The sequence below is a fragment of the Pristis pectinata genome, chromosome 10, assembly GCF_009764475.1.
Source record: "Pristis pectinata isolate sPriPec2 chromosome 10, sPriPec2.1.pri, whole genome shotgun sequence".
Taxonomy (NCBI): domain Eukaryota; kingdom Metazoa; phylum Chordata; class Chondrichthyes; order Rhinopristiformes; family Pristidae; genus Pristis; species Pristis pectinata.
In genome coordinates this window covers 13,713,523-13,731,277 of record NC_067414.1, presented here as the reverse complement: position 1 = coordinate 13,731,277, position 17,755 = coordinate 13,713,523, and the positions used below count along the sequence as shown (strand labels likewise).

Below are 17,755 nucleotides of genomic sequence, written 5' to 3'. Positions count from 1 at the left end.
TGTATGCTACAGGAAACCTTTCAGCTAAAGTGTCTTTTTTTACTATAGTCCTTCCAATTGCGTTTTGCTCGAGAGAGCACACTTTGCACTTTTTGACTGGTGTTTCCCATAATTGCATGGGATGGTTTTCCCACTGTTTGTTTTAACATTTTTTGAAACCAACCTCAGAAGTGCAAGGTTTTGCCAGGAGGCACTGTGTCATTTTACCCCAATACCCTCCCCCTCCCAAGGCAGCGTTGATTGAACAAGCAATATTAAATAAAGATTCTTTAGCTATTCTGTGGTGGCTGTTGCCTGCAGTATTTTTAATAATGACTTAATCTTGCTGATGATTTAACATTGTGTTGATTTATTACATTATGTTGGCCTCAGTTCTTTCAGACAGTGGTTACAAAGTCCTTAATTGGTTTTGTCTGTCTTCAGAACACTTCAGTCTCATTATTATTACAGCAGTAACTAATGTCTTGTATTTTTTTTTAAAAAAAGGAGTTTTTATTGTGCTGAGGGTGGGTGGAAAGTTCACATGTGCAACTCTGCTCAGTGACATTACCCTAAATGCAGTCTTTGAATAATTAATTTCTTACAAGGTTACTATGGAGGGTTAGGTTTAAAGTTAAATGCTATGAGGTGATACTAACACACCAGCACTGGTTTGGAGAAAATTGTTAATTTATTTGGATCATAATGGGAGTCAACTCTGCATTATAATGGGCCAGTGAGAGTCCTGCAACTCTAATGAGTTGGATTAGTGGATTGTTAGATTTCACGTAACCATAGTTTGGACATCGTTTATTCCTTGGCAGCACATCAAGGAGCCATACAGCACAAAAACTGGCCCTTCGGCCCATCATATTCATGCTGAGCATCGAGTACCCATCCATTTTAATCCCATTTACCAGCACTTGGTCCGGAACCTTCCATGCCTTGTCAATTCAGCTGCTTGTCCTGGTACTTTTCAAGTGATGTGGAGGTACCTGCCTCCACTATCATCTCAGGCAGTGCATTCCAGGTTGCAACCACCCTTTTGGGTGAATAAAGTTTTCCTCAGAGCCATCTAACCCTCTTACTCCCTGCCTTAAATCTTTGCCCTCTAGTTTTAGACATTTCTGTTATGGGAAAATGTTTCTTACTATACACTGTATATCTGTGCCACTCATAATTTTGTATACATCTGTCAAGTTCCCCTTGGCCCCCTCTGTCCCAATGAAAATAAACCCAGCCTGTCCAGTCTCTGCTCATAATTGAAATGTCCCATCCCAGGCAGCATCCCGGTGATTAGTGGTTAATGGTAGGCACAGACTCAGTGAGCTGAATGGCCTGTTTCTGTGCTGTATGACTCTGTGAAAATAAATCCAGCTTCTCTGGTCTCTCCACGTCGCTGGTACTCTGTGCCCTCTCCTAGTCCTTGACATCCTTCCTGAAGTGTGATGCCTAAAACTAGGCACAGTACTCCAGCTGAGGCCTAGCCAGTGATTTATTAAGATTGGATGGCTTCACTTTCTCAATTTTGATGTTGCCTTCCTGTGTGGAAATTGTAATTGTGTGCAGTGTCAGGAATTGAGTGATCTTGCATGAGTGGTCGACTTCTTGTGACAGCAAGAGTACCTTGAAGCTAATTAAATGTGACCACTTCGGAGCCACGTGCAGGCAGGCATTACTTCCTAGGTTTAATGAGCAGGGTTCAGAGCAAGAGAATGCAGCCTCGCAGTCAATGCTGTAAGACTCAGAAGGCAATGAGGGTTCCTGGCCAGGATTGGGTGTGGCAGTGTAGTTCATGTCAAATGTTAATTGCCCTCGAAGTGCTGTCACATCGGTATGAGATTCCCGATATCTGTTGTAAATCAGATCCTTTTGGTTAGTTAACCAAGGGGTAACGCTGTTTAACTGTAATTTTATTGTCTTGGGAAAATAGTTCCTGAGGTTTTATGGTCAAAGCTGCCCTCCATTTTCTCTGAATTCTCCCTCCCTCCCTCTCACTCCACCTCCCCACCTCTCTGAAAGTAGCAGTTTTAGGTTATAAGATCATAGGAACTAGGAGCAGGAGGAGGCCATCTGGCCTGTCGAGCCTGCTCCGCCATTTAATAAGATCATGGCTGATCTGGCCAGGGACTCAGATCCACCTACCTGCCTTTTCCTCTACTATGCAAAAATCAATCTAAATGGGTCTTAAGTATATTTCATGAGGTAGCCTCTACTGCTTCCCTGGACAGAGAATTTCACAGATTCATTACTCTCTGGGAAAAGCAGTTTCTCCTCATCTCCGTCCTAGATCTATTCCCCCGAATGGGAATGAGGCCATGTCTCCTAGTTCTAGTCTCACCTACCAGTGGAAACAACTTTCCTGTTTCTACCGTATCTATCCCTTTCATAATTTTTTATGTTTCTATAAGATTCCCTCTTATTCTTCTGAATTCAGGTGAGTATAGTCCCAGGCGACTCAATGTCTCCTCATGGGCTAACCACCTCATCTACAGAATCAACCTGGTGAACCTCCTCTGCACCATCTCCAAAGCATTCCTGCCAGCATATAGGTTGAGTGAGCTAGGGCTTTTCCCTTTGGAGCGGAGGAGGATGAGAGGTGACTTGATAGAGGTGTACAAGAATGACAAGAGGCATAGATCGAGTGGACTTTTTCCCAAGGCGAAAATGGCTCACACGAGGGGGCATAATTTTAAGGTGATTGGAGAAAGGTATAATGTAAGAGGCGAGCTTTTTTTTCCCCCACAGAGAGTGGTGGGTGCATGGAATGCACTGCCAGCAGAGGTGGTGGAGGCAGATACATTAGAGACATAAGAGATTCTTAGATAGCCACATGAATGATAGAAAAATGGAGGGCTATGTGGGAGAGAAGGGTAAGATAGATCTTAGAGCAGGATAAAATGTCGGCACAACATTGTGGGCCAAAGGGCCTGTACTGTGCTGTAATGTTCTACGTTCCTCAAGAAAGGAGACCAGACTGTACGCAATACTCCAGGTGAGGCCTCACCAGTACCCTGTACAGTTGCAGCAAACCTCCCTGCTCTTAAATTCAATCCCTCTAGCAATGAATACCAATATTCCATTTGCTGCCTTGATAACCTGTTGCACCTGCAAACCAACCTTTTGCAATTCATGCCAAGCACTCCCAAGTCCCTCTACACAACAGCATGCTGCAGTCTTTCACCATTTAAATAATAATCTGATCTATTTTTCCTTCCAAAGTGGATGACCTTGCTTTTACCAACATTGTACTCCATCACCAGACCCTTGCCCACTCAGTTAACCTTTCAATATCTCTCTGCAGACTCTCCGCATCCTCTGTACAATTTGCTTTTCCGCTCAATTTAGTGTCAGTTGTCACAGATTTCAGCCCTGTCATTTTGTTTAACCTTCCAAAGGGAGATTTAGATATATACTTGTAAAGGTAAACACTTGCAGGGCTATGGTGAACTGATGGAACTAATTGGAATGCCTTTTCAAAAAGTTGACACAGGCAAGTTGGGCTGAATGGCCTCCTTCACCGCTGTAGTGCTTTATGACTTTCTGGGGCCTGTTTTGATTGAGCAGAAGTGGAGATCAAAATGCACTGTTGTACGTCTCTTCCCATTTTTGTTTGCATTGATGGTGGCCATATCAAGCAGGCAGTTGATCAGCTGGCACCGTTTGTGTTATCAGCTGGGGGTCAGTAAGGCCCCTCTGGCTTCAGTTTCCTGCCCCCAATCCCAACCTACTCCACTAGCTGGAGTCAGAAATATTCCCACTCGCTCCAGTTCCCCCCTCCCCCACCAACCCACCAGCAGGGTTCAGAATTGCCCCCACTGGTTCCAATTCCCCGACCTACCCTGACATATCTACCCATCAGCAGGTCAGAATCACTCCCACCTTTGCCTTTTTCCCAGCCTTTAGTTGCCGGGGTGGTGGCAGTGGCGATGACTATGCTGTTCTTTTCCCATGTCAACATGTTGGTGTCCAGTATCTACCCCCTCACCCCCGCACACCCCCCACCCTCTCACCCCCCCAATGTCTAGGTGTCCCATCACTCCCACTGATGCTACAGAGGAGACAAGAGACTACAGATGCTGGAATTTGGAGCAACAGACAATATGCAAGAGAAACTACAAGTCTAACAACATCTGCGAATTGTTGACATTTTAGGTCAAGACCCTGCATCAGGACTCATGTCTGCGTCAACTTTTAGAAAGGACAATCCAGTTAGTTCCATCAGTTCATCATATTCTTGCATGTGTTTATTTTAGAAGTATACATCTAATTCTCCCCTTGGAAATTCAAGAGTCCTGATGCAGACTCTCGACCCGAAACATTAACAATTCCTCCCCACCCCCCAATGCTGCTCGGCCTGCTGAGTTCATCCAGCAGGTTGTTTGTTACCCCTGGTGCCATTAAGTGTGGGAAGCTGGGCTCTATTGCCCAGCACTGAGCTGGTATGATGCAGAACTGCAACCCCTTTCCTGCCCATCCCCACCTCCTCTTGACCCCTGCTCCCCCTCCTCTTGAACCCCTCCACTCCTGCATTGTCCAGTCCCCCCTCGCCCTACTCTCCCAACCCTCCCCTCTCTCCCCAAAATTCCCTCACCCCCTCCCCTCCAATTCCCCTCCCCTCATCCCCCTCCCCCTCATCCCCCTCCCCCTCATCCCCCTCCAATTCTCCTTCCCCTCTCCCTCATCCCCCTCCTCTCACTCCCCCTCCAATTCCCCCTTCCCCCTCCACTCTCCAATTCCACCTTCCCTCACCTCTCCCTCACTCCAATTCCCCCTTCCCTCACTCCCCTCTGCCACTCACTCCCCTCCTCCCTCAAATTCCCCCTCCCCTCACTCCCACTCCCCACTGCAATTCCCCGACCCCAATATCCTCTCCCCGTCGCCAGTACCCCTCCTCCATCCCATCTCCTCCCCAATCACCCCTCCTCTCTCCCCTAATTCCCAACCCTCCCCTCCCCCAACCCTCCTCCACCCCCAACCCTCCTCCACCCCTACCCTCCCCCAATTCCCCCTCCCCTCACTCCCACTCCATCCTCCTCCCCTCATCCCACTCCCACTCCATCCTCCTCCCCTCATCCCACTCCCCACTGCAATTCCCCATCCCCAGTACCCCTCCCCTCTCCCCTAATCCCTCTCCTCTCCCCTAATCCCCAACCCTCCTCCCACCTCCCCAACCATCCCCTCTCCTCTCCCCCACCCTCCCTTCCCCCCACCTCTCCCCCACCCTCCCTTCCCCCCACCTCCCCCTCCTTCCTTCCCCCCAACTCCCCCTCCTTCCTTCCTTCCCCCACCTCCCTTCCTCCCCACCTCCTCCTCCCCTCCCCTTCCTTCCACCTCCCCTCCCCCTCCTTCCACCTCCCCTCCCCCTCCTTCCACCTCCCCCTCCCCCTCCTCCCCCCTCCCCCTCCCCTCCTCTCCTTCCACCTCCCCTCCCCCCCTCCCTCCCCCCCTCCACCTCCCCCTCCTTCCACCTCCCCCTCCCCCCTCCCCCTCCTTCCACCTCCCCCTCCTTCCACCTCCCCCTCCCCCTCCTCCCCCTCCCCTCCTTCCACCTCCCCTCCCCCTCCCTCCCTCCCCCCCTCCCTCCCCCCCCCTCCCTCCCCCCTTCCACCCCCCCTCCCTCCCCCCCCTCCCCCCTCCCTCCCCCCCCCTCCCTCCCCCCTTCCACCCCCCCTCCCTCCCCCCCTCCCTCCCCTCCCTCCCCCCTCCCTCCCCCCTCCCTCCCTCCCCCCCCCTCCCTCCCCCCTTCCACCCCCCCTCCCTCCCCCCCTCCCTCCCCCCCCCCTCCCTCCCCCCCCTCCCTCCCCCCTTCCACCTCCCCCTCCCTCCCCCCTTCCACCTCCCCCTCCCTCCCCCCTTCCACCTCCCCACCCACCTCCCCCCCCACCCATCCCCTCCTTCCCCCCCCTCACCTCCCCCCACCCAATTCCCCCCACCTCCCCCCACCCAATTCCCCCCACCTCCCCCCACCCAATTCCCCCCACCTCCCCCCACCCAATTCCCGCTCCCCCCACGCCTCTCCCCATTCACCCCGCACTCCAGGGGGTGACAACAGCGACCTGCGCTGCACCAGGCTGCAGAATGAGAGAAGAGGCGTCGCTCTGCCGGAGCCGGCGGAAGGTCGGGCCCACCCCAGCGACAGCGAGAGAGAGAGAGAGAGAGAGGCCGAGGGCCGGCATCCCGTGTGCCTGCCTCTGCAGCCTCGCCCCCTTCCCCTGGTCAGAAGCTGCGGGCACCAGCGGCCGCCCCCGCAATGCTCGCCCCCGCGGCGCGTGCACCGCCCTCCCTCCTCGCACGATGACGAGCAGCCGCTGCCTTCAACTGCAAACTTTGTCTCGGCGGCCGGTAGCGAAAGTTGCCCGAGTGAAACTTTACATCTTCCGCTCTCCGGCTGCCCCCGCGCTCCCTCGCAGCCGCGAACGGGGAGCTGTGGCCGGGAGGGGGAGCGGGAGCGGCGCGCCCCCAGGCCAGATGTTCGCGGTGGGTGCGTGAGGTGAGCGGGCAAGGTTGGTCACACCGGGGCTGCAGCACCAACTCTGGACATGAAGGGAGAGAGAGCAGGAAAACCGAAGCCAAACACGCACTGGGGAAAGAAGAGCTCAAGGCTTCTGCCCCCTCCAAAAAGCCCATGAAGGTGGCATTTCTTTCACCAATTGAAAATGTGATTTTCGTTTTCTTTTACCATTGAGTTGGTCTTCCTCCATCCCAGGTGTCTTTTTTTTTGTCCGGGTTGACCGCTGGACTTCGTCTTGTGGATGTACCAGGAGCTTTTTTTTCCCTCTCTCTGTTACTGTGAATTGTTTTGCTCGCAAGCGGACTGAAAGTAATCACTGAGACATTCGCCAGAGCCATTGTGTTGGAAGCTGAGACATTCCTTTTGAAAAGTCCCTGTGATGGCCATCAGATGAAATCACAGACCCCTCCCTGGATGCTGCTAGTAAGGATTGGGGGTGGTGGGGGGAGGTCGAGAGAGAGGAAGAACGGATTTTCTTGACGGAAAGACCTTGAGGTCTGCTTTTAACACTGCCTATGCTGAAGAGTTTATGCACTTTAGTGTGAATACGTTTTTCCGTTTGCACCAGATTGCAATCAGGTAAATCTAAACAGTCACATTTGCACTGGATTTTTTTAAACAAATCACCTTAAATGCCATTGAGGCGTGAAATTTATATTTTTTATTAGCTGATATACTTCCCAACCACTTCGCATTGTAGAACTGACTACCTTTTAACATTGCACAAGGAATTTTGTTTTGAACGGTGAGCAAATATTTTGGACTGTCGTCAAAACAAAATGGGGAAACCACTTAGTCGACCTGACTGCCTGCGTCAAAATCCAGTCTGCATGGGGGTAACAGAAGAAGAGGACATTAATATAGAAGACTGCTACGTTCCTCAAAGGTCCATCTATGACACAGTGAGATTGAATGAGCAGATAGACTCAGACTCAAAGGGCAGCCTGGCATCGAGGCACTTGACAGAACGTTACCGCCCGTACAGCCAGAGGACACTGGAAATGGCCACGTTGTCCGGTAACGGCACACTATTGGCACCCAGTGCCCTCGAGCTGAGGGCCAGAGAGAGCAGCAAACTGGATGAGAGAATGATTTTCGATGCCTTGAAACTCAACAGCAACGCTGTCCGATCTGCCGGCGGCCCTAAACTGAAAGCCATACCAGAGAGGAAGGAGAATCGGCGCTCCTGGAGAACGTTCGTCCCGCCTTTTGCTGACTACGCCAGCAGAACAGAGGCTCTGCTCTCGGAAAGCGCAGAGGCAGCCAGTTTGTCCAGCTGGAGCCAGTGCAAGGGAACCACAGGCTCTCTCACCTCGGAGGAAGACTCGGGTCTGTCCAGTCCATCTGAAAATAAGGGACCAAAGTACCGGTGGACAAACGGGAAGAAAGTCCGATATCGGAGCTTGTCCTCTGCGGATGGCGTGCCAATAATGAAGGACAATGATGCCATAGGATCTGGTTCCAACAACAACACAGGTGAAGGGCAAATGTCACCACAAATTCCAAATAGCGTGCCTTCTGTCGCCAAGAGTGATGGTTACAATGTCCCGTCAACCGAAGAAGCTGAGCTCATTATGGCTTTTGAACATGAAGGAACAGGAGAATGTACATTTAAGGAGACCATGGAGTACAATGAGAAAAACCGTGGCAACCCAATCATTGAGGAAACGACCATCAGCAGTCACAGATTCACGTCTGCACCGGAAGAGATAATGTGCAAATTATTTGAGGCTCAACAAGAGGAGATGATAGTTTTGGCAACAAAGGAGGGAAAGGAAGATGTATCCACACAAGAAACATCCTACTGGGATACGGTAATCGAAAGTCAGCCGCAAACACAATCAGAATGTGACAGTGGACAGGCTGTGCTGGAACCAGATGCTCCTTTGTGTGATCCCGTGGAAATGCCTCTTGCTATTGAATGTCTGCACCCTGAGAGCAAGGGTTACTACGAGAAGACTCCAGTGATGGATGAGGTGTGCGACTGTAGGGTTGCAGTAGTGATAGGGAAGGCTGACTCGAAGGGCGGTTGGTTGAACACTGATAAGGTAAATGAAGCACGTGTGAAGAATGGGTTGGGTTAACACACTAGGGCCTGGGAAAAGGCTTCTGATAGCACTCCACACTTTATGAAGTCCTACCGTTTTGCTTTATTTCGGTGTTGCCAGGTAACTGGTTTCTTAGCAACATTTTGAATATTAAATTGCAACAAGGTTGAATTAGATGGGGTGAGCCCTATGGTTCTGAAAGCAGGAGGCTGCCTGTGACATGACTGATAGTTTCCAGCTGTTTATTGTGTGGTTATTAACCAGCTGGTGTCTGTTCCTCGTCATGTCCTGGTGTTCCTTTACACTAACATATTTAACTTGCAGACACTGGGCCTGTGGTGGCATATCTCCCCACAACGTCATTCATATCCAAGGAATCATCAATTTTAAAACCTCACTGGCGAAGGATCTTTCTGACTTAGTAGCATTTTGTGGTTTGGGAAAATGCCACGCTTTGAGCCTGTTTTTTTTTGAAACAGCCTTTTTAATCTTTTTGCCTGTGTATCAGAAAAGGAAGCAAAGTTATGTCATCACTATACAATGCAATTTAGTTGCTCTTAGCTTTCAGAGTAAATGAAGAACTTGGCAGGACATTTCAAGGTAAAAGAGACAGACACAGATTGATTACATGGGTGAATTTCACTTGAGCTATTGTCTCTGCCTGCAGGTTTTCTTTTACTATTTTAGCTTAATTGATGGATTTTAGCATCAGAAGTTGTCTTAAAGAAATATCATCACTGGTGTTACATTGCTGACATCATTGATAATTTTGATATATATCCAATGATGTCCTGTATGTCACATCACCACTTCTCCCATCAAGCCTTTGCACAGTGATAATGCCAAATATACTTTGCTTAGCTTTCTTTCAGCAAAATAGTGAAATTAATGGAATCAGATTCACTCCTTGCTCTGCAACAATCTTGATTTAATTTGGAAATACCACATGAAAGCAAGCTGAGCAGTGAATTCTCAAAATGTTTGCAGCTTCACCATCAGCACCTTATTTCTTAACATTTGATATTAGTTGTATCTGATGGTATTGATAACAAAAAAAGTCATCTCTCTGTAACATTTTCTGCATGCTGCTTTTTGGTTTTTCCATTTGCCTTTCTCTTGCCCCTCCCTCATCTAATTATCTTCTTGTGTCACTGCTTTTCTCTTATTCCTCTCTCTTGCTTTCCTTTTCTCTGTTTTACTTTTATTTGCATGCTTTTGTTGTTCACCTTTCTCTCCTTCCGTCTCCCTTCTGCCTCCGTTATCCTTGTCATCTCTGTCTCTTAACACCAGTGTGTCTTTTGCATCTGAAGCCTTCCTCAACATGGATCTTGTACCTTTGCTAAAATCCCGTGGATGTCCCATCTCTGCAGCCTTTTTGGAGAGGGTGGCAGAGTGTCAGCTCCAGAGCTGGTGGGGGAGGAGGGCGCAGTTTGGGAGCTATTGTAGCAAAGCCATGAGCTGGACCTTGAGCGCAAGTCTGTGCTGTTGTAGTGGGGTATGCTGGAGATCGGTAACATGAGACATCTTCTGGGAAAGATGCTGCGTGCAGAGGGACTGGGACAAGGTGTGCAAATGCTCCAGCAGGTAAGTTTAATATCACCAGTCTGCAATACATGTTCATGTTAGAGACTGACGGTCCCAAATGATTAGATCTGCATGTCCAGAAATGCAGACAGTATTAAGCATCACCAAAGTTTGAATGGGTTTTACGTAAATCTTGTTAAGCAGTCCTTAGAAAAGTTTCACTGCTTTTTTGGTGCCTGCACTGAGAGACAGAGGTTGTGCTTCTTTTCCTATATCCATCAGACAGGCTACTTCCAGTCAGTAGTACTGAGTGCAGTTCTAGTCATTACATTAGAAGGAGGATGTAATTAAGTTAGAGAGGCTGCCGAAAAGATTCACTAGGATGTTGCCTGGACTGGAAGGCTTGTTATAAGGAGAGATTGGTTAGGCTGGATCTATCTTCCCTGGAGCAAAGGAGGCTGAGAGGTGACATGGTAGAAGTATATAAAATTATGAGAGGCTTGGGTAGGGTAGATAGTCTGTCTCTGTTTCCTGTGGTAGCGGTGTCTAAAACTAGAGGCCATAGGTTTAAGATGAAAGGGAGGAGCTTTAGAGAGGATCTGAGGTGTAAATTTTTCTACACAATGAGTAGTTATCTGGAATGAGCTGTCAGAGGAGGTATTAGTTTATTATTGTCACTTGTACCGGGTGCAGTGAATAACTTGTCTTGCATACCATTCATACAGATCAATTCTTTACACTGCATTGAGGTAGTACAGGGTAAAAACGATAACAATACAGAGTAAAGTGTCACAGCTACAGGGAAGTGCATTGCAGGTAGACAATAAGGTGCAAGATCAAACAAGGTAGATTGTGAGGTCAAGAGTCCATCTCACATATAAGGGAACCGTTCAATAGTCTTATTGCTGTGGGATAGAAGCTGTCCTTGAGCCTGGTGGTATGTGCCTTCAGGCTCCTGTATCTTCTGCCTGATGGGAGAGGAGAGAAGAGAGAATGACCCGGGTGGGTGGGGTCTTTGATTATGCTGGCTGCTTTACCAAGGCAGCGAAAGGTATAGACAGGCAGGAAGAGTAACAACATTTAAGTGGCATCTAGACAGGTACTTGAATAAGCAAGGCATTGAGGGATATGGAATTAATGCAGGCAAATGGGATTAGTATGGATGAGCATGATAGTTGGCATAGATATGGTGGGCTGAAGGGCCTGTTTCAGTGATGTACAGCTCTGTGACTCTAGTAATCAAACTGAAGTGACCAGGAGCTGGTTAACAAGCAAAGTTAACTGCCAACATCCGATGATCTAACAATATGTTGTCCTTCATACGATTTTTAAAGTGTTTCAAAACTTCCGTACTTCACAGCAACAATAGTTGCATATTAGACAGTTGGATTTCCAAGTTATTTTCGAAGAACTAGCCATAAATGATGGTTTGATTAATATGGGGGATGTGCAAGAAGCCAGGATTGAAGGGATACAGAATTAAAAGAACTCAAGGTTTCTGTATTCCTTCAATCCTGGCTTCTTGCACATCCCCCATATTAATCAAACCATCATTTGTGGCCAGTTCTTCTGCCTTAACCTCCGGAATTCCTTCCTTTCAAACTTTTTCAAACTCCTTGAGGATATCCTGATGATCAATTTCTTTGACTGAGCTTTAGCTGGTGTTCACAGTAACATATGGCTCAGTGGTGCATCTTGTTTGATAATGGTCTTTGGCAACTTGGAAAGTTATTGTTATGTAGAGAGCAGTGGATATTTAGTGGTCACTAAGAAGGAGTTTAACAGATAGTTTCATAGCAGGCAAATTTGAACCATTGTATTTATGTTGGCTGTTTGGTAGATATATTCATTGTCCCAATCCTCTCTCGGCAATACTTGAAATTTCTCTTTCAATTATGCCTTTTTGAAGCCTCCTTTCACCATGTTCCAGGCCAAACATTCCAGATCATCTTGCCTCTGACCTTTTATGCGAGTTACCTTAAACTTGTTTCATATGGCTACCAGACCTCCTGTCAGTGAGGAATTGGAGTCATGTTGTACCAAAACAGACCTTAAGTCCCATTATGTTCATACCAACTATCAAGTATCTATCCACATTAATCCCATTTACCAACACTTGGTCCACAGCCTTCTATGCGTTGGCGATTCAAGTGCTCATCTAGATACTACTACTTAAATGTTCATCTCCTAAAATAGCAGAGGGAAGCTTGTGCTGCATGCAGAGACATTGCTGCAGATCTTAGTTGTCAGATTATAGACTATAATTGAGTTGGGCTTGGTTTCCTGCCCTCTCTTGAGGAGCAGGTATCTTGTCAACTCTATGTCAAAAAGGCTCAACGCCTGAATGGCAGAGTTGGGAGCAATGGAGATTGGGACTGCACAAGAGGCCAGAATTGAAGGAACTGAGATCTCAGAGCATTGCTGGGCTGGAGTGGGTTGGAAGGATGGAAGGGAATGTTGTGGAGGAGCTTGATCATACGGATGGTGATTTTAAAATGAATGCTCTGCATTTAAACTGCAATTTCAGCAAACTGCTAGATACCAGGAAATGAGCTGGTAGATGCTTTAGATGGATGAACTTTACTGAGGTAATGGAGCATTACCCTGCTAGATCCACTGAAAGTAGCTGGAAATATGAGAGGTGAGGCTAACGAGGTCCTGCTTAAGCAAGTGATGGATGTGATCAGAACAGAAAATTTTCATCTAGGATTCAACAAAATGTGGGCTCCTTAATTTTTTTAAAACATGCTATTGCTTTTGGGTTAAAAACAATCTCTGCTTGCAAAAATCTTGTCTTGGATTATATTGGCAATTATTACCAGGTGGGTTGCTTTGGCTGATGGTGCTAGGTCATGAGGAAAGATAAAGGCCAAGCCATTCGGATCAGTATGAGCATCTTCCAATGATTGTTCAAACTTTAGTTTGACAGCCTTTTATTTCATAGCTAGTCATTTAAATCTGCTTGATCATAGTTCATGTCTTGAATCATTTATTAACATGCATGGTTCAAATCGGAGGCCATATCTGGAGATGGCTTTCGTAAACACTACAGAAAAATCTTTATGTAAAAGTAAGTTCACCACAGCAATTGCAAGTTAGTCTTTTTCACTACACGAAGAGAATTAGCAACTCTTGTGGACATGCAGCTTTATTCTTGCTACTGTAAACTTCTTCATTTAATTTAATTATTCATCAGTTAAAGTCAAAGTCTAGTGTACCCTGCCACTTTCTGAAGATGTTGTGGAACATAGGATAAAATCAGTTGCTGAAGTATAGTGAATGTACAGCCCATGAGGTCCAACGGGTGTGTGTGTGTGTATTTTGGCTCCACCAGAGTCTCACCCCGATCGGCGCATAGAACCATAGAAATTTAGAGCTTGGGGAAGGCTATTCAACTCATCGGATCATGCTTGCCAAAAAGAGAGGTTTATCCCCTTGCTATCAATCTGAAGGTCTGTTAGTTGCAGCAGTTCAGGTACAGGTCCTCCCCAGGTTGTGAACACTTGACTTGTGTACGGCCTGTACATGCGATCGAGCATTTGGGAGACCGGTGGGATGGATTTGCTGGCTGCTGTACGGCTGCAGGCATCTTCCGTCACGTGGGAACTAGGTTCACAGCAATATCATTGCATCTTGCAGAGAAATCTGGATGGTTGGGTTAAAAGCCCTGGTTTAACTACACGTTACCCTTGGTTGGCCTATGCTTGTATTTAAATATATTGCATGGTGGCCATATTTCCGACTTGCAAACTGTTTGGGTTACAGATGGTTCTCAGGAACGGAGCTCTGCTGTAAACTGGGGAGGACCTGCACTCCTTCTGGCACTTCTTTAAATGTAGTGAGGGTTTCTGCCTCCACCACCCTATCAATTAATGAGTCCCGGGTCCACACTGCACTGCGGATGAGGAGAAATCCTCAGTTCCTCTTTAATCCTTCTACCAGTCACCTTAATCCTATGTCCCTTCATTGACCTCTCTTCTAAGGGATATAGACTCTTCCTTTTTGCCCTGCATCGCCCTCTCATAATTTTATACACCTCAGATGTTACTATACACTTCTATTTCTTGCTCCTTTGTGTATCTAATTACTTTCCCATTAAGCATGCCTGCTGTAAATTTTCTTTAAGCATTGAGTCCAACTCACTGACCAAGTAAATTGAATGTGTTTCTTCATTTGGTCTGCACTGTTTACGTTTGCTCAATGTCTCTGCTAGGCTATGTACAAACAAAGGTTTAATCTCAGAAAACGCCCTGTGATTGCAACCCCCAAAAAAGATATCTAAAGTAATTATTTAAGCTTCATTGTGATATAATATGTAAAAAAAAAGTTCATGATGTGTAAAATATGCAATCAGCAAAATGTCCTTTGTAAGATCTTCTCTTCTGTTAGTTACAAGGTAACCACGTTTGATTTTGGTTATGGGAATAGACTTGCTGAGGAATTAATTGCAACAATTTATGGACTGGTTTTATCTGATGTTGGCTAATTGTTTGCAGGTCATTTGGTTGAGTTCCACAATGAGACCTTTAAAGAAGGTGAAGGTTTATGGAACTACTGGTAAATTAGGTGAATTGAAAATTGTTTTGGCATTATCAACAGCAAGGCACAGTGAATAATGAGATTGGGATCAGATCTGTTGTGCGCTTCCTGCCGTGTAGAGGAATTATAAATAATGCGTATGACTAATTATAAATTTGCTGAGAACGATCTCTGTGACCTGTGAGTCATATAAAGATCCGTTCATTTCTTTCAATCCTTCGAGTGCCTGGGCTTTATTGTGACAGGTGATTTTATCAGGGATAAACTCAAGTAATCCATATTCCATTAACAAAGGTGGAAAAATAAATGGAATTTAGAGCTGGCTGAGACTGCTTTTCATATGGCTGAGTTGTTAGCAAGATGCACCTTGAGGGCATTTGGTTTTGTGTTGTATGACTTATTGGTTACATGCATTTAGCATATTGTGTGCAATGTGGCTCATTCAACCTTCAAAAGAAAACGTATTCATATGAGGCGTTACAAACAAAGTGACAAGGTTAATGGAGTTCTGTATTTTGAAGAATGATTTACTGAACTGAATGTTTTCTTTGAGAAAGCAAAGGTTGAAAGACCTGGAGGCTGGTAATTTTTAAAGGTGTGGCTGATTTGTGTATTATTTACGGAGTATGTCCTTTAACCTAGAAGGTGGAGAGCTTGAGCGAATGCTGTGTACTGTACGTATTCTTCAACTCAGTGTACTGATGACAGTTCCTTTTGCACCTGTGAGCTAAACAAAAATAATGTTAATTAAGTTGAGAAATAAATTTAGCCGGTGTCTGTTCAGGAATTTAGACCTACAATGGTGAATAGTGCAATTATAGTCAGGAATTAAAGCCTTTTGTTGCTTCGAGGGAGTGGAATCTGACTTGGACTTGGTTGAGTTTGAGATTTCATATCAGGTGAACTCTGCAAAACATGCCGTAGATAAGAGGTTCCCATATACTTTTGGCTGCATCAAATTTTAGAGAGCTTTCTTTCTCGTTCGTTTTGCCATAATTCTCCACTTCATCTACAAACATTGATAAAAGCTACTTTTGATCATTGCAACCCCTTCTAAGTTAACCTTCTCTTACCCCCAGGGGCTGTATCTCTCCATTCTGTGGACCCTTGGGGAGTAGATGACATTCTGACTCCAAAGGGTAGATAAGAAAAGGAAGCCCAAAGAGCAGATTGTTGTCTGATTGGCAATGTGAACAATGGCTTTATGGTGCAGATGCTGTAATCGCAAGTTTTATTTTGGTTACTGGAAGCAGTTTAATGTACCATAGAATTTCATTTTCCATTGACCACAATATTCACTTTTGTTCTTGGCTCATGAATGTTGCATGTTCTAGCTGAGATTATCAACAGTTGATTGGCATTGATGTCTATCAAAGGATTTGTTTTAGTATTTACTGGGTGACTATTGGAATTAATTAATCGATTTCAATTTTTCTTTTGAAAAGATTTGCCGGAATAGTTTGCCCTAATCTTTTGCTCTCCTCTCCCTATCATTGCCATCTTCTTCATTACATTACCAAGAGAACTGAATCTTTGTGCTATCAGAAGGAATATCAATACTGTTACAGTAGTGCTGCAGGAATTGACCAACCACTCTGTAACCTGACTTTGAACATGTTAATGCTGTTGTATCCAAAACTTTACAGAAGGAGAGAGATAACAAAAGGTAAGGCAAGAGGGATTAAACCACAGCAAGGATTGCGGCGCAGGGTGGAAGGGTTAGCGTGTTTGGGGGAGGAGAGGGTCTTTAGGTGTTAATGCGATAAGTCAAGAAACAAAAGAAGGGTCCAGTGCAAGTGTTAATGGAAACAGCTGGATCATTACCTGTTGCTTTCAGGAGAAATATCATGATTTGGGGCATCAGAAGCTTTGTGCTGATGTAGTACTTGAAGGGGCCAGTCTCTTGGTATAAATTTAATCATTGCATGCTCCCTACAAAGTTTAATTTTATTTCCTTACTCCATGTGGTTTTCATTTCTGTCAGGAAGTTGAAACAATTTTGTATCATCATAATTGAAATATTAAAAATATCGTAAGACAGGAATAAATCAAAATGTAATGTTAGCGTATGAGTCAGGGAGGGTGATGGGCAGTTGCAAAACAGCCTCACCCTGGTGAGAGCACGCAGCTGGTGACTGGGGGGGGGAATAGGAGAGTGGCGGAAAGGGAGAGCAGGGTAGAGGGAAGGGGGTGAGAAAATGGGAGAGAAGTGATACAGGAGGAGAGAAGGTGGGGTGGAGGAGAGGGGGTTGGGAGAGTGAGAGATGTGAGAAAGAGAGGAAAGGGGCTGAGGCAGGAATGACGGGTGTTAGGTGAAGGGGGACTGCGAGAACTATGGGGAAGGGTGGTATGGCGGGGGGCCAGGTAGAGTGTGAATAGCATCTCTGTCAGTGTGGTTTGTGGAGAAGTAGGTGTGTGTGTGTGTGTATGTTTTAAATCCATGCAGTAGAATCTGATCTCTGATTACCTCAGTTCTCCTGGTCCTTGGACCAAGACCTTGCTCTGCCCAGCCCGTGTGGCAGCTGGTGTGCAATGGTCACCCAACGTTAAAAGAATTCGCACATGGGTATCTTCCACTCCTGGCTTTAATGGAAGCAAGTCATCCTCAGCACAGAAGGATTGCCTTAGAGGGAGGTGAATGTTTGGTGCCTTTTTGTTATAAGCAACTGTGCAGGATGTGGGTGGACTGTGCAAGTTGCAGGGACACCACAGTAGACACACAATGTAAAATGATTGTAATTTGCAGGATTTATTTCATTCTGAACATTTCTTGCTCCTGTTTTTATATGGTTAAAATAGGACTGGGTAATATGGAAATGTCTAATTGACTTGCATCATGTAATGCTGTACTGTAATGCTCTTCACCTCCTTGTACAAACCACAGGTATTTCAAAAGGAAAAGATTGAGCCACTTCAGGCTGTGCTCCAAGAGGTTAATCGGCTTGGCCAAGGATTGATCCAGAGTGTGGCTAAAAATACCAACATCCAGAAGTTGGAACATGACCTTGAAGAAGCAAACACGCGGTGGAACACTCTCACAAAAAAGGTCTGCCCTCTTTCTTTCGACATCCAGCTCTCTTATGGTGAGATGGTTACTGTTTAATGGTTCCACCTGCCATGTGCACTCTGGTTAATCTGAATTGGTTGATCT

The 17,755-nt window shown here is 46.2% G+C and overlaps 1 protein-coding gene across 1 annotated transcript in view; it reads left to right on the top strand.

The window, feature by feature from the left end:
* Positions 1–17,755, top strand: part of dst (dystonin) — a 464,609-nt gene that overhangs the window by 349,384 nt on the left and 97,470 nt on the right. The window contains 1 exon segment of the mRNA XM_052024808.1: positions 17,489–17,650. Coding sequence (XP_051880768.1) covers positions 17,489–17,650 — 162 coding nt within the window.